The sequence below is a fragment of the Erithacus rubecula genome (assembly GCF_903797595.1).
Source record: "Erithacus rubecula genome assembly, chromosome: 3".
In the NCBI taxonomy this organism is placed as follows: domain Eukaryota; kingdom Metazoa; phylum Chordata; class Aves; order Passeriformes; family Muscicapidae; genus Erithacus; species Erithacus rubecula.
The window spans coordinates 23,443,894-23,466,693 of record NC_136689.1 but is presented as its reverse complement, the minus strand read 5'-3'; the positions used below and the strand labels follow the sequence as shown (position 1 = coordinate 23,466,693).

Here is a 22,800-nt window from a genome sequence, read left to right as displayed (position 1 = left end):
ATTATCATTGAACACATCATTAAGACAGTCTGTGTCAGATTTCAAATGAGTTACTCACTCTTGGGCCAGCAGGACCAGGGACACCAAATTCACCATGAAGACCCTAGAGGAGAGTAGATATAGTGGTAAGGTTAAATTGTACTTTGTTACTTAGCAACAAATGGAAATTCTCAAATTGCAGCAGCATATTGAAAAGTTTTGGACAAATTTTCAGACAATCTATTACATACAAGGAAATAAGCCCTTTTCTTCCAGCTGCACAGTATCACAAGGTATACATTAGATAATATTTTTTCACCTTAAGTATTAGTTATTAAATTACAAGCTCTTTTTTCAAGTGTATGCAATTTAAACCCTTTTACAGGGACAGAGATATAACTATAAATGTTAAATGTGATTATGGCACAAAGGATGCACAATTTGCAGACTACATCTCACACTAACTGTGCAGCAGCTAGAGCATGAATTACAACTGAACCACCTCAGTTAGATGCCATTGTACATTCCCTGAAATCAGTTCAGATGCAAAAACAAAACTGGAGTAGTGCAGGTTAGATTGAGCCTTAAAAATTTTTAAAGAAATGTGAAGTAAAATATTTTTCATGCACTGTCTCTTCTGGGGGAAGAAGCATATTTTATTGCTACCTAAGGCCCAGAAAACAAAGGACTACCTTTGCTCTGTGTCATACCAAAACTTTGAAAATGTTGATGCAAAAGGGGCTATTAAAGTTTGCATGTTACCCTGATGGCTTTGTTTTGGCAAATAGATTCAACAGGCTCTTGCTCCACCTCGTGTGCCACTGCAAGCACAGCCATGCAATGCCTGCCCCATCCATGGGATGCTGTGTCTGCCACTCACCCTCTCGCCTGGTTTACCAGCCTCTCCAGCAGGACCTGAGGGACCTGGCAGACCCTGAGTGCAAAGAAACAAGAACACAAACACAGTTAAGGCAGAAGCTCTTCACTCTTTGAAAACCATAGATAAGATTGAACAGAGCACACAGCTGCTCACCTGGAAGCCAGGAGGGCCAGCAGGACCTGTTTCACCCTTTCCACCTTGGTTGCCCTGGATGGAATGAAAAACAAGTGATTAACTTGGAAGAAGAAATACAGAGAAGTAGATTTTGAGATGGGAAGTCCCATTAATGAAAAGTAAATCACGGATTTGATTTGTGTGGAGGTTGTTACTTACAGTGACTCCAGGAGGACCTTGAGCACCGTTGTTTCCCTCTGGACCAGGAGCACCCTATAAAGGTTGAAATAGAAAGCTATTATCAAAGTTTTGATTTTATATGAGTAATATCTCTAAATGATGAAACCAAAAGTCTCTGACTATATACTTTGAACTTAACCATTTATTTGCAAGTACTTCACAGCAAGAGGTATTAAAAATGTTAAAATCTTATTTTTTCATTATTGTTTTAGTTATTTACATACTAAAGAAAACTTATTTTTTAATTACAGAATATAGAAACCTTGGTGATAGCATTTTTCCCACAGCAGACTGCTTTTTGGGTCCCTTAAAGAGAAGAATTAGTAAGTTTCAACTGTTAGTAAAAAGTTGGAAATTTACAGGATGAACAAGAAACCATACACTGTGCTCTAAAAAGGAGGACAGGGAGTGCTATTTTTTCCTCTTTGTAGGATAATACCCTATGATTAATTACCCAGCTACTACCCAAGAAGGGGAGTTTTAATTTATCCATGAAGTAATAGGCCCCACTGACATGAGGCTAAAAAGAATGCATTCCCAAGGGCTTTTCTAATTTCATCATCTATTCAGACTTGCACAAGCCAGTGGAATCTTATTACAGAGGTCTGGAAAATCTACTTTTTTTCTCTCTCTGGAAGGTGATAAATAAAATATATCCACATACCCGGGGGCCAGCAAGACCAACATTGCCTTTTTCACCAGGTTTGCCAGGTTCACCCTGAAGTTGAAAACAAAGATAAAAAAGTTAACCAACACTTCATATTAGATTCAGTTTAAACTACTAAGCAGAGACTTATACTCTCACTGCCAGAAGATTTACTGTAATATTTCTTTAACCTCTAAACATACTAAAACACACACAAGCTCCATCTGTCTTTTTGGATCACTTAGATTAAAATATGTGCTTTTCTTTTCTAAACTCAATGCCTTTATGTTTTGAGATTTTAATTCATGGCACTCCACATAGTGTGCTATGCAATACACTGCATGTTTGCATGTGTGTGTATGTACAGAAACACCAAGTCCAGGACATGATTGGTATCTGCTATCTGTGACCTCTGTGAGAGATGTAAAGAACTCCACTGAAGCCACTGGTAGCTTTTCTTCTAAGCTGAGTGAGCTTTGGATTGTGTTCCATAAATAACAGTACTCTGGAACAGGCTGAATGGCCAAACTTGACAGAACTTTTGCAGATGTGAATATACAGAAATCATAAAATGGACATGCTGAAATCATAAAATCTACATATATTATTTTAATCACTTCAATGTCAAAATATCCATGAGCTAATTAATTTTTCATTTCTTTAATCATATTTTAGATAACTAGAAAATAATCTGAAACAGAACTCCTGAATGTTAGCAGATGCAATCTGATGAGCATCAGAGGAAGATACAGGGAGATGTGTTGAATTAATGATATAGTTGGGACCCTACTGATTGGTCTGGAAATACTTTCATAATAATAGAAAGTTTCTGTACTGTACTTACAGTGGGACCTTTTGGTCCAGGGAATCCAATGTTGCCAGGCTCACCTCTATTACCAGCTGGACCAATTGGCCCAACTCTTCCATCTGCTCCAGGGAAACCCTAGAAAAAGAAATCATACTATTAAATGGCTGAGGTAATTTAATTAGAGGTCAGCTTTAGGAGAAATATGTACTGACAGGAAACAAATGACATTTAACATTTCACCATTGTTGATACATAGCATGCTCATGCATCCCTCCCTTTTTCTCCTTTTTGTACAACCCTATTCTTCCCCTTCCAGGACACAGGACTGATCTGAGACCCACAAAAATGAATGGAAAGCTTCACACTGATCTTCTGAGCAATAAAATAGAAAATCTTGCTGGTTTTACACAGCTATGTTAGAGCTCAGCACTGAGATGTCTGCTTTATGCAATTGTATTTCATTCTTTCCCATGCAATGGGGGAACAGAAGAAAAAAAAAGACACTTACAACAGGACCTTCCTTGCCAGCAGGGCCTGGGCTTCCAGGCTGACCTGGGAGACCCTGAGAAAGGAAAAGTTTCATGTTTTTAGAACACATAAATACCATTTTTTCTACATGCATGCATGTACACACACAGAGGTGCCAAGTTATCAATGTGCACTGTTTAAACAGGACTGTAGGTGCTATCACATTTCCACCTGAAGCACACAGACTGTTAATTTGGTGGTATGTGCTCCCATGCCAGTTAAAAATCAGTATAGGGAAGAACCTCTTTTATCAGAGAAACTAATTTAGGCTCTGCTTTGGATGATAGTGTGTTTCAATGTTTGCAGATGCCTAATACTCATGTGCATTGCAGATTTTCAGTTCACAGGGTAGGGTAGGAAGAGAAAGAAAAAGGAGTTTAAATGTAATGAGATTAACATAATCTGGCTGCAGCCAACACCATTAATAGTGTATGGCTGTTTTCAGTGAAATAATTTGCAAAATTAAAATTCAGATCTGCCATTTCACACCATTTTAGTAGAGGCTACTTTTCTTTGAGTTCATTAAAGAGAACACACAGCTTAATTGTGATCATAATGATCACATTCTGTAAATAATCACAAGAGGAAACCCCTTACAGAAGTCAGTGCAGTGTCCTGTACAAGAGGAGAGTGCTCCCTCCTAAAACAATCAAATGCTACCCTAACAAAAATAACTAATTTCAATAAACATTTTGATGCTTCTTAATCATTCCTAATGTTTTGGTTTTTTTTCAGTTGACTGGTGGAAATGCTCTAACTGTGGTTAACACATGCTAAAGTTTTGCATTTGGATTTCTGAATAATTTTGTCCATTAGTTGTAAGTAATTTTCTTTCTATGGTCTAGTTCAAACTTAATCCACAGAGCTCGAACTTACTCTTGGACCCATAAGACCAGGCTCACCAGGACGGCCAGCATCCCCATTGGGACCCTTGGCACCAACAGGACCACTAGCACCACGGTTACCAGCAGGTCCCTACCAAAGGAAACAAATAAAATCAGGCAGAGGTAGCAAAAAGCATCACACAGCTGTGTGTAAAAGGTGGTTCAGAAATAGTGACCCAGACAAAGGTCTTACCATGACACCAGCTCTGCCATCAGCTCCAGGGAGACCACGGGATCCAGGCACACCCTGCAAGTCAACACAAAACAAATCCAGAATGGGAAAGAAAGAAATCTGTTCCTGTGAGGTGTATAGTGCCTACTGGATTTCAGCCTTCCAGGCAGGTCTGCTGAATTTGAGGTAAGTGCAGCTTTAAGCACATCCCTCAGTGCAAACAGGTATTGTGAAAGAAATCTCTCTCACTTCCTGTAGATTTCTTTAAATTCTGATCTGTTTGTATAATTTTCAGTGTTCACTGTAACTGATAGTGGCTCTAGCCAGCAGCTAGGATCCCACAACCTGCCCCACACAATTCCACATTCCCTGTAGAGAGTTACTAACTCTGAGTTTATTATCTCTGTCCAAAAAAAAAAAAAAAGCACCACTGCTTTTTTTCTTATTATTTTCCTGTGAATTCTTTTTCTTCATGAAGCTACATGCCCCCTGAAGTCCATGGAGTGGTTTTCTCACCCAGTGAAAAGTTTACTAGGCATCCTTGAAGACAATGAATTGAAAGCTTTCCCCCCCATTATGTGTGAGCCCATTATCTGTTTTAAGCAGTTAAATCCCATCATGAACTTTTAAGAGTAATCTAAAGATAATTCACTAAATATTACACAGTGGATAAATCAAAGCAATCTCTAAATACTTGAGGGATAAGACAGTACATAAGCATTAATGCAAAACAAAATATGGGTTGGGTCCCAACTGATTAAAAGGCTCTGAATTTAAAATTATCAGTTTAGCAGCATTAATGCAAATTTAATTACTTATAATTTTTAAATTTGCCTGTGGGACTCTAGATTGATTTCCACTTTCCTTTTTGCTTCTATGTCTGGAACATGAAAAGAAAACCTACTCTGAGTCCAGCAGGGCCTGGGGGACCAGCAGAGCCAGGTTCACCAGGGCTGCCTCTCTTGCCTTCCTCACCACTAGGGCCAGGAGGGCCAGCAGGTCCAGCAGCACCCTATTTTGGACAAACAGGAAAAAGAAGACATCAGAAGCCTTGTTGTAGATATTATCAGGCTTTTGATGGAAAATGCCTTCACAGTTTGCCATACTTACAGGCTCACCCTTCATACCACTTTCTCCCTTGGCACCAGCAGGGCCTGGTTCACCCTAGAGCCCAAAACAAAAAGAGATGACAGAATTAGGCATCATTCCAAAAACCTCTCTTCTATCTGGAGAGCTTACTCATGAATCAAAAAATTCTTTCAGCATCTAATGGCATGCCTCCCTCTCTTGTGGAAATGGTCAATGAGCACAACTGTATTTTTGACTTAAAAGGCACAAACCCAAAGATATTAAAGATGCCTAGAAATGACAGTATTGAATGACACATTTAGGGCTGGTTCCTCTACTGAGGATACCCACTGAGGGCCTAGATGTGAGATATCAATATGGGCAGAGCTTCACAGTCACATAACATTCTGCATTGGAAGGGACACACAAGGATCACTGAGTCCAACTGCTCCTTGCACTCATAGGGAGTGCAAAGTGAACCTTCTCAGTCTCAGCATCTAAAATTAACAAATTAACTACAATGTTCAATTGCAGTGCATCAAGAAAAAATGTCTGCACCATAACAAAAACATATCCAGAGGAAATCTTTTACAACTGTGGACACTGTTCTGATTTTCAAAAACATGCAATATAGGAGGTCACTTACAACAAGTCCTCTAGCACCACTAGGACCAGCAGGGCCAGGAGGACCAAGAATACCACGGGGACCAGGCAGACCAGGAGCACCAGCAACACCAGGAAGACCCTGTCCAACAGAGGGGGAAAAGGGTGCTGTGAACCCATTCTTCATTAACTGAATGGGGTTTTTTTGGAGCAAGCATGTGTCAGTGTAGTTGTACTTACAGCTGCACCTTTAGCCCCAGGAAGGCCATTAGCACCGGGGTTGCCCTGTTAAGAAGATAACAATACAGGTTAATTCAGAATCAAAAGTGCACCCATCTGACAATAGATAAAGTCTGGCAAGTTACTCACTGGAGGGCCAACAGGACCACTAGAACCAGGAAGGCCAATCTCTCCTCTTGGGCCAGCAGGACCACTTGGACCAACATTACCAGCAGGTCCAATTTCACCCTGTTGGAGAGGACAGAACCCTCCATCAGTGTACACAGTCTTATGGCAATCCTGTATCAGCCTGGCACTAAGGTAATCATTGTGTATTCCCATCTCAGAGGCCAGGAAACAAAACAGCTGAGAGATTTTAATGGATTTTAAAGGCATTCAAGTTGGGATGTCTAGTTAGGTTCAATTTAAGGTAATGGGTAAGACAGGAAAAACAGATGCTTACCCAGAAGGTTGACCAAAAAAAAAATCAGAATTACAATTCCAGTCTCATTTGCATCCATGTACCTCCAGAACTGGCCTGAGGTACATGAGACCTAATTGACCATTATCTTGTACTTTCAGATGCCATTTGCATAGATGCAAAATGCAAAATTATGCCTGATCAGAGTGCCATGTGACAGTGTTCACAATGGAGTAAATGACAAAAAAAATTCTTGCTTTTATTTTCAGAAGGTTGTATTCCCAAAGTTGACTACAAGAACCTGAATATAATGACAAGTTCTCTTCAGCAGTTCAGAGTTCACCCTGGATATGCAGACAGTCTTCTCTTGAAACTACATGCTTAACCACACTTACATCTGCATTAAAGAAGACTTAATGGTTTTCAAAAGTCTTTCTTTTTGAAAAGAATAACCAGAATGGAATCTCAATTTTTTCACATCTTCCCTGCAGATAAAATTATAAGGTATAGAAAGCAATACTTTTTTTTCTTTTAAAAGTGGATTAAGTTTTGTCTGACACACATAGATTTTGTGCTGAATGGTGAGCAAAATTTGCAAATTAAATCTATGCAATACTCTTTCCGGCTCTTACCCAGGTAAAAAATGCTAAGATTTGAGCAATAAAGTGAATAATTTAAATTACAGTTTGCAAGAGCAAAATGGTACTGCCCTAAACCTGAAAAGTTTTAATGCAATTTCTGCATTACAATTTCAGGGACTTGGACTGGAAGTAGCCCAATACTCAAATGCAGCTTCTTTGTCCTCCACTATTTCTGTAAAGTGATGTTATTTATCATGATTCATGTCAACCTTGGAAAGGGTATATAAGTGCACCTCATGGGAAGCAGCAAAAGGGTTGTGTGTCTTCCTGAACCTGCCCAGCTTCAATTGTCAGCTGTGAAGTCAGTGCTGTGTTTGAAATTAGCATTCATATCTGATGTTCTCCAAATACAGGATGAGGATGAATTTCTAGAGTAACTAACAAGAAAGCACTCTTAATTCATAGAGGGTGGGGTTTTTGTTGGTTAGAAACTCTGGTTAGTACATTTCATATTCTCTGTCAAGTGTACCAGTTGAAGCAGAAGTTCATACCTTAGCACCAGGAGCACCTGGGAAGCCTGGAGGACCAGCAGCACCAATAGGGCCCTGGGAAGGGAAAGGGAAACAGCTGTGTAGAGGAATTCAGTGACAACAGAAACAGCATGCTTGTTGAAGTTAACAGAATAAAAAAATGCACATTTACTTATTCCACATTACCACCTCAGCACATTAGCTGCCTTTTGCAAACTGAGAGATTTGGTTCACTACAAACAGTTAAGAGCCAGGTCAATGCTTAAACAACACTTGCAGTTCAAATTAAGCCAAGAATTGGCAAAACCTTGCCTTGAGGCCAAGCACCTGAGAAAGAACAGAGGATGAGCAGAGGCAGGCATCTGCAAGGCAAGATGATTGATTCTGCTATTTACCTATTGCTGTGAGATTTATAGTCACATTGGGAGAAAGTTCCAACATACCAGACATTACAAGAGAAGATACATTGATGGATTCATAGCCTTAATTTTTTAATGCATACAAATAAAAGGGGATAGTTTTTCTTCAATTAGTAATTTAAAACTCAACTATTTTTTGTGAGCTAACATCTTTCAATTAGAAATATTTATAACAAAACTGCCTCACAAATTCAAGGTAATAAAACATGTCAGCTGGTATGACAAAGAGGAATTGGCTTCAGACATTCTATAACCTACTATGTTATAAAGGGGGTACCTGGAATTGTCACTAGTTTTGCATAAGCAAAAAAAACCCAAACAAACAAACAAACTGAATTCCCTTTAGGATATGTTTGAAAGAATAACCTCCCAGATTTTTCGTTGCAATGCCTTTTTTACCTTTTAAATTTCTAGTGGAAAGAAGGATTAAGCATTATTTCTGTTTTAGTTTTAAAAAATGAATGTTAATAACTGCTTTGCAGAATATTTAAGGTATCATAACCTAAGTATGTGAAAAATAGCTTCAGCCTGGGACAGACACTGGGACATAATGCAGCACTGTGCCCATTTTGAATACCAACCTATGCAATCAGCAGCTTCAGAACATTTTTCCTATAGCGACTCAACTGACTTAATTCAAAATGTCTTCAGCTAAAATGCTTTGGTTCTACTACATCAGATGTTAGCTGTAAGATTTTTATTTGCAATTTAACTGCCTGCCCAATCATGTATTTTTTAAATACTCCCCATGGGAGAACTTAGGGGAAAATCACAGCCATGCTCACATTCTACTCTGTTAAAACAGGTGTTTGAAGTGACAAGGGGTATTAAAATCAACTTTGGCAAAACAGAACAAAGTACAGCTTCGTCACAGACTCAGTTTTTGAAGGTGAGAAAAAAAAACCTATTAACTGTTATTATTACTGTTCTGGTGCATTCCAGATTTGTTTTACAGTTTCAAAACTATATCCTTGTATGCATATTTATGTGGCTGAGATAAATGAGGTTTGCTGAAGTCAAGGGTAAATTATGGCAATGCCAACTCCTTTTATCAGACAAATCTGCATTGGATTAGCTCCTATTAGAATAGTTACTGTTTACCAGTCAGATCAGGAGAGCTGGATCTTGCTGGCCTTTCATACAGGCTCACAACTCAGTGATGAATTGTATCAGTGGTAAATTAAAAAGATCAGGCCTGTTAGGCTGATAGGACAATGTTGCAGGTGCAAAGTTATGTCCTGTTGTGCATATATAGTTTACAGGATGTATATCATTATAACCATCTGTAAAATGTGCATGGTATGTACCTGTTACAAAGCAGAAAGTCTCTTTAGCTTTTGGATGAGAATTATTCTGTTAGACTGTTGGAAATGAGAACTCTATGCACTGGGTATTTCCCAGTGAGACATGCTGGAAAACCTTCTCATGAAATCACCAGTGCAAAAAAGAGAATATTTGGTTCCTTTGATATGGATGTGTTTAATATGCATCCTGAGGCTCTCATGGTGCTGTCTGCAAAGGATTTATGTTTCACTAATTCTCTCTGTGATGGCCTGATAAGCAACAAAGAACTATATTTAAAAAATCAACACAGTCAACTTCTTAAAAGCCCAAGAAATCCTCTGAAAACAAGAAGAGAAGCACAAAGCCTTATGGAACCAGGCTGTCAAAAAGCAAGACTGAAACTTACAGCAGGTCCAGTGGGGCCAGCGCTGCCATCACTTCCACGAGCACCCTGTGAGGAAAGAAAATGGCAAACAGTTTGAAAAAAGAACTAAATATCAGAGGAAGCCACAGTAAGTGGCTGGTTCATGATGACAGACAGATGGGAAGCCACTTACAGCTGGTCCAGGGGCACCTACTCTTCCTCTCTCACCAGGGAGACCACGAGCACCCTTGAAAGAAAAATTAAATTAACTCATTTATATGTATTCATTGAACACAGATATACAGATAATTTTTCCTCTGCTAAGTCATATTACTATTATATTAGAGTATCTGGGTATCTGGAGTGTCAATAATGACAAATATTAAAGAAAATGCTGGCTGAACTAAATCTGTCAGATTATAATTTCCCACAGCAGCAGTGAATACTTACAGGTTGTCCTGGGGTACCATTTTCACCAGGGGCACCAGGCTCTCCCTATGAAGAAAAAATTTTGGAGGCTTAAGTTACTTAAAGGCTGCTTTGAACAGACAGCCTAAGACTATCAGAGAGATTTTCAGCTACTGGATCCCACTGTCTGTGTCTCCTGTAGCATTTTATAACACAGCACTGTCCATGTTTCTGCATCACACTGCACAATAATAGCACATCAAGGGTGCAGAGACTGCAATTGTCCCTGCATATACTGGAACACAGAGGGGAGGGACAGAGAAAGTTGTGTCATTTGCATTTTCTTTGCCCCCTTTCTTTATGCTGACATTTACTGTGTAGTGCACATTAGGAGATTGAATCTGGATAGTCAAGTACAAATCCAGGTAAATCAGCAGCTGTTTTTTTATGTAGAGTAGAAGCAAAACAATGCTTTCTTTTGCATTAATAGAAGTTGTCAAAGTCTTCTCAAATGGCTTCAAATAAGGATCTGCCTCAGATATTTTTAACTTAAGACCTGTAATACTGAGTATTTGAGTAACAACCATTAATTCATGGCTCTTGTCCCTTCAGTACTGTATTTTCAACAGCCTCTCAACTGGTCTAGACGGATCTACAATGACAAGATTTCTTAAAGCACTTGTATCCTGAATATACCTGAATGCACCTAGTCTTAAATGCTTCAAAGAGAGCAAGTTTTTGCCTTCATTGCTGCTTTCAGCACTATTACATCATGAACAACCTTGATTTAATATGGTGGTGTTTTCTAGCACTCCTACTAGTAACTTTTCTATCCTTTACTTATGTGCTTTATCCGCTTTAAATCTCCAAAGACTGGACAGACTTTGCCATTTAAACTTTTTCTGAAGGTTAACAACTTGCAGTGATATTGAAGAATGCTATGTTACAACTAAAAACCCTATAACCAAGTAGTGCTAAGCTCTTAGAAACAAGCAAGATGGAGAATTAATATTTAAGGTTTTCATTGTTATATTAGAAGTCTATGAATACAAATCTTCTGTAAATCAGCCAGGATTCCCTATAACACAATGATGCAATAGTGAATTTTTCAAGAACACTGATATTAGGCAGTGAGGTGGAATGGGAGAAAAAAAACCAACTGAAAGACAGAGTTTACCATAGATGTTTTTAGACTCTATTTCAGGATCTTTTTTAAGGTGTTTTTTCTAAGGCTAGTGATCAAATCTGCACTAATATGAAGATGATAACAAAGCCTGTGAGGATCAAACAGCCTTAACTCAGAGAAGCACTGCATGTTTTCAAATTTTTAGCAAGACACACTGACCATGTATCTCACAAAATAGAGTTTTGTAGAAAAATGAGATGTTTTCATTTTAGCATGTTTTATAAAAACCTACCTACCCAGATGTAGAATACAATCCAGAGAAGAGCAGAGATAGCAAAATCAGTCTGAAGTGCTGCTGAATAGACAATCATTAAGAGCCCAATTCTGCACCTTTATTCACTGAAAGCACTAACTTGCTTACAGCTTGATTGAGGGCTCAAGCCCCAGGAATGTTTTCTCATGACAAGGTGCATGTATTTGCTCTACATGGATCCACTGACGTCTAGGTTACTGCAGTTGGGCAATGTTTAATGGCAATGTGGAAGACTGACTGGATGGGCCTTCACATGTCTTTTGCTAGGAAGAGCTATAAATGCATCCTACATTTCAGGTTTTGTCTTTACCTTGTTGCCAGGAGTACCAGGTTGTCCCTTTTGACCATCCAGACCATTGTGTCCCTATATTGAGTAGAAAAATAAATCTTGATACATATTTTCTCTCAAATGACTATATGCAAATTCTTAGTCTTATAACATAAAAGCTTCCTCCTACACAAAATTACTTCCTAATACAATCTTCTGATTTTTCAGAAATTATTAGTCTTTCATTCAGGAAATATTAAAAACTTTGAAGAGGTTCATGCACTCTTCACTTTCAGAGGATTTCAAGGGGTTTTCAGTATGCTGCAGTGATGTTAGTCTTAAACATTCAGGGAAAAGTGTATATGTACTCACCCTAATTCCCTTAAAGCCAGGCAGACCAGGAGTTCCAGGGAAACCACGAGCACCCTAAAAACACACAGAGCATGAATGATTGTCTCTCATATTGTACAGTGCAGTTAAAAGGAAAGATGATGAATAAGTCATTCAATGGAATTAATAAGTAGATTTGGGTCATTATCATTCAAGTAAGGAATAGAATCTAGATCCTAACCTCTCAGGACCTGACTTGTTTCAAGACTAACAGTAATCAACCTGATTTTTTCCAGTTCTGAATCTCAGAAATTTCATGCATTGCCATGTTTTTTTGCCAAGGTGCCTGCTTACCTTCTCCTGTGCAACAATGCCACTTCTGTTACTCATCACTAGCTTTAATGGCAATGGGGTAGGGAAACAAATTAAAAATATAACTATATATAAGTACAGGTAAGGGCTGAGATTGTATTAATCCATATAAGGAATATTACTAGACTGTTAATGTGGTGATTTCAGAAAGGTTGTTAGGTTTCATTGACTGGTTTGTATTGTATCCAGTGGATCACTACACACCTGAGGGCCAGCAACACCCCTCTCACCAGGTCTTCCAGGTTTGCCAGGGTGACCCTAAAAAATCCAACAAAGATGCACTAAGAAGGAAAGCTTCTTTTATAAAACAGCAACACAAACCATTAACAAAAAAAGAAAAGACATTGGCAAGGCTTCTCTTTTCCCATAAATACAGGGCGATTCTTAACTTTCAGTTTTCTTCTCCCTGTATTCAGGAAGTCAAATAATGTATTTGGAGTTGTTTGAATGTTATCTGATTTTCTGTGCATTTCCAGCATGATACATCTCCTGTGCCATAAAATAATTAGTTCAGAGGTTTATTTATTTATTTAATGTAAAATTCATTTATTTAATGCAAAAAGTTTATTTAATGTATAAAAATATGGCAAATAGAATGCTTAGATTAAGAATAATCTAGTTGTTAAAGTTGAATCACCACCCCAAAAGAGATGAGAAACATTTAATAACCACTTACATCTTCACCAGCCTTTCCTGGAGGACCAGGGGGACCACGAGGACCCTGGGGACCCTGTTAAAAACAGATTGAGAATTACTTAAAGCATCAGTCCTCATATACATCTTTCCACTCTTTTCTGACTTGAATTGGGGCAGAGGTAGAGCTTAATTGATTTTGCACTTTATGATTCCAATTGGAGAGAGCTGGAACCTGAGAGTTCAGCTCTGTTTCTGTAACAGGATCAAGCAGGAGCATCCTAAAATTCAGAGAAGTGCACATGGATAAGAGAAAAAGCCCTAAGCATTCCAAGCCTACTTTTGTGAGCTATTCCTAATGCTAGCAGTGTCTGTATGTGATCTGTACTTACTGTTTGACCAGGTTCACCAGGCTCACCAGGAAGACCTTGGAAACCAGGAGGACCCTAGAAAATGAGGGAGATACTATTAGTTTCCAAACAAGATAACTTGTAATTTCACAGGATGTCAATGTTGTAGGAGAGAGAAGACTGTACTCACAGGGGGTCCAGATGCTCCAGGTGGGCCTCTGGGTCCCATTAAACCCTAGGGAAGAAAAATCACAATTTTACAAACTCATCTATAGCACCAATCCCCAGCATTCCTAAAATATTAGTTGGCATCACAGTTTTCATTGTGCAATGTTCAAATGAAATTAGAGGAAGTTAAAAAAACTGCATGAATTTGCACAGGCAGTCCAAGTGCAAACATCTTCTAATGGCCAAGAATAAGCACAGAATCCAAGGAGATTATTAGAAATGTACCCACATGTCTGTGAACTTTATGATTCATCTTCTTAATCTATTCTGTCTTGTTAGCAAGTAAACTGGTTCATCTCTTTTTTAAATTCCTCCCTCACCATTCCTGTGCAAAAATGTCCAGAGTTTAAAGATGAGGATCATAATGCATCATGAAAGACTCTTACACATATTGTGTATACATCTATTTCCATTAATTATCTACTTCTATTTAAATATTTCATTGTTTTCTGTTTTCTTCATATCACTTGCAAAAGAAATCACTAATATAGTCTCCTTGACATTATCTACAATTTATATACATCTTGAAAACACAGGGTGAGAAAACCACTTCTAAAAAGGAAATTTCCATAGACTGGTGCTCTTTCTTAACAGTTACCTTAAGGTTTACTAAAGAGGCAAACAATTGCAAACTGAAATTTTAACTTGGACTTCTGTAGACCAAACAAATGGTTTAGGAGATGTTACAACAGAAATTATTATGTCTTAAGTAGGTTTTAAAGCTTTCTCAGAAAGTATTTTAGATTTTCTCACTACAAGATTAAAATTATATGCCAAATTTTAAGCAGTTTATGTAGCTTTCCCATAAGACTGAAAACCTTTTATTAAGAGGAATAATTGCCCATTAATTACAGGCATATCCTCATGAAGCTAGAGCAATGTTGTGGATATGAAAATGTGCAGTAATTCAAGGAAAATAACATTTCTAGACAGTCTGAATCATATGTGCTGCATAAACCCTGTGAATTTCTTCACAAATTATATTCTACAATTACTTTTCTGTCCTGATATTTTACATACTATTTGTGAAACTTAAAACTTCCTCACAATACTACTGCTACTTCTGTCAAATGAACCTAATGAACAAAAATTGGAACATAGAAATGGTGACATCTCAGATAAATCCTCATCTGTGTTTTTTGATTAATCATCAGACACTGAGGGCAGAACTTTCAATCAAGTAACTAAATGGATGTCAAAGTATTTTCCAAAATCCATTTAGAGTGTTTTTGGAAGTGGTGACAAGAGTGTCACCCAGAACAGTCCTGGTCCTCCTTCATCCTTGCTGCTCACCCATCAGCTGCACTGTGATGTCAGTGTGTGTGGTGAATTTAACCCATATTCTGCTATCTGTGGACACTGAAAAGATTTGCTAACATAAGGAAGGGTTAGAAATTCATGTGGAATGGCAGTAGACCCCTTAAATTTCATTTGTACACAATATACAGTGTGCTATAAAGATTCTTCCTCAGAACAGCCTTACAGTACCAAGTACTGACATTCAGATGTTGAGAACCAAATGCAGCAACCAAATTCCTAAAAACCTGTGCAATCCCAGGATATCAAAAGAGCTGTACAGCCATAGAGGAAAAATCATAACCAACTGGAGCCAAGATGCTGAGTTGCTTTCTAGGCCTGTGTCTGCTTTAGAGAGCAGCTTTACAGTTAATCTCATTCCTAAAACACAATTTCCTGTCTCAATATGGGTCAAGTAGCACTGTATCAAAGTACATGTGTTATCCAACATCAGATTATGATATTCATTGACTTATAAAAGTGTGGTCAACAGAGTTAAAGCACAAGTCTCAGCAGTGCTATATTGAGGATAAATAAATAGATCCAAGACCATATTTCAAGTCCTATTCAAAACACTTATCATCATCCTATATTAAAGGATCAGTTTACAGTCTGAGCCAATATATGGTCAAGCCACTAATTTTAATGCTATTTTTTTTTTCATCAAAGCAGCTGAATTAAAGGAAAATCCTAAACACATTATTCATGTGAGTTACCAAGTGCTATGTCATATACCCACCATAGGTCCTGGGCCAAAATCTGCTGCTTTAGATGGATCATATTGAGCAGCGAAGACCTGCAGATAATAAAAATGTTGACATCAAAATATGAAAAACTTGACTTTAAAAACTATTTTTAATCAACATTCTGTATCTAAATATCATCTGATTTTTTATACTTGCTACAAGGTTTGTTAAAGCACCATACATATAACTCAGTAAATACAACCCTATTATAAATATATTTATATTCACTAGTTTCCAGAAAGGCTTGATTTTACTGGGAAGGCCCTTTCAAACCAAAATATCTCTGCAGAAGTGACTCAATAGTGTGAACTGAAAATTAGGAATGTAAATTCAGTGCTCACTTAAAATTGAAAACTTTTTTGAAACTCTCAAAATATTCTGCCTAATTTTCAATGAGGGAAATTAAGCAATGCAGTAAAAAAGGATGCATAAGGAAAATTAATGTACCAGCCCTGAGTGGCTATGGCATGAGGTGAGCCCTTCAGTTTCAGAAACATCTGAGGAGTATGCAGCCTCCGAAACACTGCAATCGTTTTTTGATATTTTATCAAAATAGAAAAAGATTCTCCACAACACAATTAAATTCCACTTTCTTTCTTGTTTCATTAACATATTAAAAAAAAAAAAAAAAGAAAGCAGTTTGATATTTGCAAGAAGCAAAACAAAATATTACTATTCACACTGAAGCCAAGAGTATTTTTCCATGCAGAAGGATTTAATAAACTTGATCAGTACAACACTGTCTGTGTCTTCATGCTCCCTGTGCAAGCTTATGTCAAGCAAAGAGTTAAATTCTGCAGAGAATACATGATGGGCACTGGTGCACAGTGTGTACTGAACAGCCCATTTACAGTTCTGAGTATGAATAGAGATAAAAAGAAAAATTTCTAAAGGACAATACTCTAAAATTCTATAGCACTTTTAATTGATTTTTAGCTTAAGGAGTCGTTTTCTTCACCTATTCCAATACAGCTGCTGTCTCTTTAATGCAACCACAAAAATTTCCTTTTCTCATCTACTTAACAGCCCTGGTTTCATTTAGTTGATGCCTAACACATTATCACTGTGTAAGTTTAATGCTAAATAACAGGGTTGATTTGCTCTTCTTCCTAAATCCCTGTTGAATACAGAATCCAAATTTTCCATGGAATATGTACACCCCAAGGAGGGTTTCACTGGAACTGGGACCATTGATTTCTTATGGCTCTCAAGAGAATGTTTCTTCCACTCTTCAATTCAACAACAGTGTTTTCCAGCAAGTATAAATTTCATCCTGGTCCCAAAGCACAGCTTATGAGTTCTGGAAATAGAAAGTTTGGATGCCTTACTCCGCCAAGACCTGGAGGACCAGGGGGCCCTGGAGGACCTGGTAGACCATCTTCACCATCTCTGCCTGGTGGACCTGGTGGACCCTAGAGTTAAAAAGAGAATTATTTGGTGAAAATTAGAAGTGGCTGAAGAAATCTCTGATGTGGTAACTTCACTAACAACCAGGCACCCACAGCACACCCTACAGCAGTGTTATATATTCCAATAAATAGTTTCAATAAATGCTTAAGTTGAGAAAATAAACAGTCTGATTTAATGTTACCCTGCTTGTATCGGATAGATACTGGAGGCTCATATTTGAGAAGATTTATGGGAGCAATACTGGATTTATGCTACCAAAGCATAACATTCAAATTGGGAAGTTTCATCTTAAGTGACAAACTTTGTGAACCCCAAGTGACCCATGTGGACCCACACAGCCTGGCAGATCCTGTCAGTGAGAGCCTAAAATTTGACCAGCTGAGGATTAGAAAAGTTCAGCCCTACTGATATGAGTTAACATGGATCCAGAGTAAGCCCAACACCAGTTTTTCATCACTATAGACAGTTTGCCAGTATAATTACAAATCGAATTAAAATTTAGCAGTTCTCTTCTACAGATTTTTGATACTGTCTGTCTGCTAACACTGTCAGAACTTCTTACAACAGGTTGAAATTACTTGTGTTCAGTCCAGCAACAATTGCCCCTTACATTCTTTCATCCTCTGTACTCAAAGCTGGTCAAGTTTTAGCATCATGGCAATTGATGTGAGGTATTTAATTTGTTGAGTTTTTTGAACCCAGTTCAGTACTTAATGAAATCCATAATAAATGGATTTCTAAAGGAGCAGAATTAGGCTTGTTGCCTTCAGAACAAAGGAAGATCTCATTTCATTAAACAAATTTAGTTAGTGGCAGCCTAAAGCAAATATCCATCTGACCACATGGATATAGTCTTCCTAATAGTTTCCATTACATTTGTTAGCACACTATGATCTTGGTAATCTTCAAGAGCTCTCTCATCTGCACTATGGAATTTTCATTTTCAGATTATAGAAAAAGTACACATAACTACACAACCAGCAAAGTACATGAAGTTCAGAATACCACTTTACAAAAAACAGCAGTTATGCAGAAGCAAAATAAAACAGCAGATATCAGCAATATTAATTAATATTACAATTAAATTATTCATTTGTCCTTATTTGTGGTTACTTTTATGGTAGAGCCTCCTGCTCCACTTTGACTAGCAGAAGTTTGATAGGAAATGCCCAGCTACTCAGAAAAGAGCTTTTCCAAAATATTTTTGGAGGCACAGAAAATAAATTATCTTCAAAGCAGGCTTAGTCTATTCAGATTGTATCTAGAGAGCTTACCCACACACCATAATATCCAAAGATTACATCTTTACATATCAACTTTTCCCTCTGCATTTCAATGTGTTATTTCCACTGTGAGCAGCTGGAAAAACATTTTTCAAATCATCACTTGAAGAGCTAGGCTGCCTATGATCTCAACCACATCTGCTCAGGCACAATGACCATAATTAGGCTGAATTTGGTACATAGGTAATTTAGTTTCTTTTTAAAATGAAATTGTACATGCAAGCTTCTATGGGTACAATCATTTAATCTCACAGCAATGCTTAAACTTAGTTTTTTCCTAATGGTCTTCCAACAACTACTGTTCAAAGATCACGAGCAAACGTCAGTCTAATTCCTCACCCTTTCTCCCTGTGGCCCTTTGTCTCCTCTGGGGCCCTGCCGGAAGAAAATAACACTCAATGAGTTACTGTGGAAATTTTCCAGGAAAATACATGGAAACAGATACATTAAGAGTAACTAGTGTACATTGAAAAGGAAAAGAAGGTTGCACATACAGGTCTAACAGCTATTTTTTTCAGCCAGTATATTTTTGTCCACAACAATCTACTGGAAATAGATTAGCCACTGCCACTGCTGGGTAAATTAAATGTGTCACTGCACAGACTACAGAAGTACTTGCAAAACTGGGGTTTGTTTCTACTAAATAACTAGTTCTAATTTAACAGTAGTGACTTTCAGAAATAATGTAGAATCAATTTAGCCTTTTAGACCTGTGTGGATATTGCTGTAGTATTCAATCTGTACAAAAGATCTCTGTTTAAGCAAGAATGATACCTTGATGCCATGTAGGTCTTGGTAGGCTTAGTTCTGCTCACAGGAAAAGCACCTTTAATTCAGTATTTTAATTTATCCTGGAGTTAAACTGCTGCATTGATCATTCCCCCTTTTTTTCCCCCTACCTATTCATTTCAGTGCTACTGCTATCTTCAGAGAACACTGAAAATAAGCAGTGTAGTCAATTTTCCTTTCATCCAATATTCAACAAAATATTAATCTGCTGAAGACTACCTGACATCATCTTCATTTCCACACAACAAAAATAAAAATGCTTACCTTGCGCCCTGCAGGTGCCTGGAAGAAAATAGGGAAGAGAATTTAAAAAAAAGAGTTACAACTTTTGCCAGTATTTTAAACTAAAACAATGCATAAACCTAGACTCATTTTCTTATATAACTATACCTTTTCTCAGCCCAATATATTTAACTATGCCCTATTAAAATTGCTTTGAAGGCTAAGAGATTATATATAGCAAAGATGCTATATATATATATTAAAATGTTGTGTTGAAGACTGAAAATCTTATAGCTATTACAGGCTAAAATATTATAATTTAAAAAAAAAAGTCACACCTGAGCTCGTTCATAATCCTACTGTGCAATGAAATTTAGAACTGGCTTTAAAGAAAAATCATTTCCAATCCAAACTGCCAGGTAGAATGTCCAAAGAGCACTGTGCTGTGAATTTCTCCTCATGGTCTCTACACCTATGAAGGCAGGCTCTTAACAAGGCCATCCCACTTGTGAAATTGGGGTGGGTACCTTCCCAGGCAGTGCCTTCAACATTCAATCGCTTCTTGGGAATAAATGTTAGAAAATAATACTGCCACAAGAAGAGAAGCCTAGCCTGTTAATTGGAGTGTTAAATATTAGATAAAAAAATTATACTGACCTCACTCACATCTGCAAAGAGAGAGAAAGAAAAAAAAAAAAAGAGATCATTAGAGCAGGGATTCAAATGTTTTACAAGTTCTAAATTTTAAACTTGATTTCAATTTAAGATTAAATTTGCTGCTTTTAATTTGAAATGTAATTTTGTTGGTTTCCTTAATGCAATAAACATTTTCCTAATGTAATCTCTTACTGTTAAGATGATTCTCTTAGATTGGAAAGACCCACGGGTGAAATTGCCATGTATTTAAAATTCAAAATGGACTTACTAATTAAATGTAGACAAGTAATATGGCTCATATAGCAAAAAGGCAGATATCAACTACAAACCTACTCTAAATATGTTGCAACATACTGAACTGAACACCCCCCATACCTATGTATTTCAACATATGTGTTCATTGAAGAGATTAATAAATCCAGGCAAAATGACACGTATGAAGCTACTAAATTGTAGGAGTAATTTGAAATTTTCAGATAAATGGCCCTAAATGGCCCAATCCCACATTTTAGGGGGAAAGGTTCTAGCCAAATATTCCTAGTTCCACATTTTCCTGCAAAACTGTGTAACAGGGAACAGTTTGAAGCTTTTAAACACCACATTGCAAATAACTATCTGTATGTTATGCACTGCTAAATGTGAGTATGTGTTTTTTTCATTAGTTGGAGAAACAAATTTTCCGAGTTTCTTAATTCTAATGAATTTTATAAAATCTATTTTTACTTAAACTCACCACAATAAAAGAGTCACATCACACTTGAATGCCATCAATTTGACATTAGCACTAACTAACAGGTTGTTGGATGTTTTTCCACAACGTGTCACTTTGGCAGTGTATGATCACACTAAACTTGGATAATTCGTGCAGTCCAGAAAAAGGGCTGGAACGCTGAATTCGCGGCAGTACACACAGCCAGCCTGTGCCAACCCGACACCAAACTAAAGCCATTGCTGCCCGCAGCTGACGGTGACAGCGACCCCAACTCCCTGCGGGAAGCGCGGGGTGCTCGGCTCGTGGACCCACACGAACCGCTCCGTGTCCTTTGCTCCCGTCACCGGGGCTGGGGGGATTTCCCCAGGATGCCCGTCCAGAACGGCCCCGACGCTGATCCCCGCCCCGGCGACACCGAGCATCATCCCGGGAGGCATCATCCCGGGGGACATGCACCATCCCGGGGGGACATGCACCATCCCGGGGGGACATGCACCATCCCAGGGGCTCCCAGTGCCAGGAGCGGCAGCGCACGGCTGCTCCCTCCTGCCCCCTGGAACACGGCCAAACCCTGGGTCAAAGCCACGGTGGCCAGGGGCTCGGGGGGCCCTTCACGAGGCGCTGCCCTGCAGGAAAGCTCCGCTTCGCCCTCAGCCGGGTGGCGAGGCGCGTTTCCCTCACATCTCAGTGTGCGGGGTTTGTGTGTGGGCGCGCTTCGCTGACCGCGATGAGGGGCACTACATCCTCATCCAACGGGAGGCGGAGAGCTGCACTGCGCTCCCTTTCGGCACTAGAGCGGAGCGCTGCTCCTTCCCTGCCTCCCCCAGCCCCACACCTCCCCCTCCTCCCCTCCGCGGGCTCCCGGGGCCGCGGCAGCTCCGCCCGCCGCCGGCACCGAGCGGCCCGCAGGGGGCGCCCCGCGCGCGGAGCCCCGGAGCGAGGACGGACGGGCGGACGGACGGGCGGACGGAGGGATGGAGGAGCCGCCGCTCTCCCGCTGCCCCGGTTCCCTGTTTCGGAAAGCACGCCTCACGCCTCACAAAAGTACAGCCCGGGTTCCTCTGCTCGCCGCAAACAATGTTCTCCCAGCCTGTATCTGTATCTGCTCCCATCATATGCGCCGGAGCTGAGGCTTTGTGTCCTCCCCTAGGTACCAGCCCGTCTGGGGGGAATCTGGTCCATTTTTAATTTTTTTTTTTTTTCTCGTAAAGGGGGATCTCGTTGGCCATTTGCCATCTTTTTCTGAGGGAAAGAAAGAAAGAATCTAGTCTGATCTGGGACGGAGGTGGCAGTTTATAAACTGGTCTCTATTGCTTGGGAAGCGGCAACTCCCCTCAGACCGCCGTGCGTGGGGCGGGCGCCGGGACAAAGCACAGAGCGCAGAGCCGGACAGCCACCCCGGCCACCACCCCTGCCACAAACAAGCGGAAAACACTTACGTTGGCCTGTTGCTAGGTATGAAGTTACTGCGAGCAGCAACCAAATCCGTGTATCCACAAAGCTGAGCATGTCTAGTTGCAAGACATGCAGACTCCTTGTGGTGCCGAGTCGGTTGGTTAGCTATCGCCTGTGGGACGCAGGCATAAAGTCTCGAGGAGTAACTCCAACCTTAGCAAAACCTGCAGCCCGGGACGCTAAATTAAGCCAGCCCCGGTCCGCCCTACTTATACCGCAGGAGGGTCCCGGCGCCGCCCAGCCGTGACGCGCCCCGCATCCCCAGCGCTCCGCAGCCGCCTTGGCAGCGGCAGCGCCGGGGGGGCGGCCACGCTAAATTGGTTCCATGCTTTGAGGACGTGGACACTGAGGCTTTCGGAAGGAAAATCTGACTCGTCGTCTCGGTTTTTTTTCCCCTTTTCTTTTTTTCTTTTTCTTTTTTTTTTTTTTCCTCTCAGCCGTCCCCCGCCCCTCTCCGCCCGC

The 22,800-nt window shown here is 39.4% G+C and overlaps 1 protein-coding gene across 1 annotated transcript in view; it reads right to left on the bottom strand.

Moving 5' to 3' along the window:
• The window catches only part of COL1A2 (collagen type I alpha 2 chain), a 38,268-nt gene extending 15,747 nt beyond the window's left edge, over positions 1–22,521 (bottom strand). The window contains exons 1-31 of the mRNA XM_079302825.1: positions 22,224–22,521; positions 21,719–21,893; positions 20,965–21,436; positions 19,557–19,574; positions 18,843–18,878; positions 17,139–17,222; positions 15,804–15,860; positions 13,731–13,775; positions 13,583–13,636; positions 13,234–13,287; positions 12,762–12,815; positions 12,228–12,281; positions 11,898–11,951; positions 10,191–10,235; positions 9,934–9,987; positions 9,783–9,827; positions 7,695–7,748; positions 6,292–6,390; positions 6,163–6,207; positions 5,966–6,064; positions 5,362–5,415; positions 5,156–5,263; positions 4,273–4,326; positions 4,072–4,170; positions 3,176–3,229; positions 2,704–2,802; positions 1,878–1,931; positions 1,193–1,246; positions 1,013–1,066; positions 860–913; positions 59–103 (exon numbers count right to left, since the gene is read on the bottom strand). Coding sequence (XP_079158951.1) covers positions 59–103; positions 860–913; positions 1,013–1,066; positions 1,193–1,246; positions 1,878–1,931; positions 2,704–2,802; positions 3,176–3,229; positions 4,072–4,170; positions 4,273–4,326; positions 5,156–5,263; positions 5,362–5,415; positions 5,966–6,064; positions 6,163–6,207; positions 6,292–6,390; positions 7,695–7,748; positions 9,783–9,827; positions 9,934–9,987; positions 10,191–10,235; positions 11,898–11,951; positions 12,228–12,281; positions 12,762–12,815; positions 13,234–13,287; positions 13,583–13,636; positions 13,731–13,775; positions 15,804–15,860; positions 17,139–17,222; positions 18,843–18,878; positions 19,557–19,574; positions 20,965–21,436; positions 21,719–21,893; positions 22,224–22,392 — 2,496 coding nt within the window. The 5' untranslated portion in view covers positions 22,393–22,521. The remainder of the gene's footprint in view (positions 1–58; positions 104–859; positions 914–1,012; positions 1,067–1,192; positions 1,247–1,877; positions 1,932–2,703; positions 2,803–3,175; positions 3,230–4,071; positions 4,171–4,272; positions 4,327–5,155; positions 5,264–5,361; positions 5,416–5,965; positions 6,065–6,162; positions 6,208–6,291; positions 6,391–7,694; positions 7,749–9,782; positions 9,828–9,933; positions 9,988–10,190; positions 10,236–11,897; positions 11,952–12,227; positions 12,282–12,761; positions 12,816–13,233; positions 13,288–13,582; positions 13,637–13,730; positions 13,776–15,803; positions 15,861–17,138; positions 17,223–18,842; positions 18,879–19,556; positions 19,575–20,964; positions 21,437–21,718; positions 21,894–22,223) is intronic.
• Between the last annotated feature and the right edge of the window lie 279 nt (positions 22,522–22,800).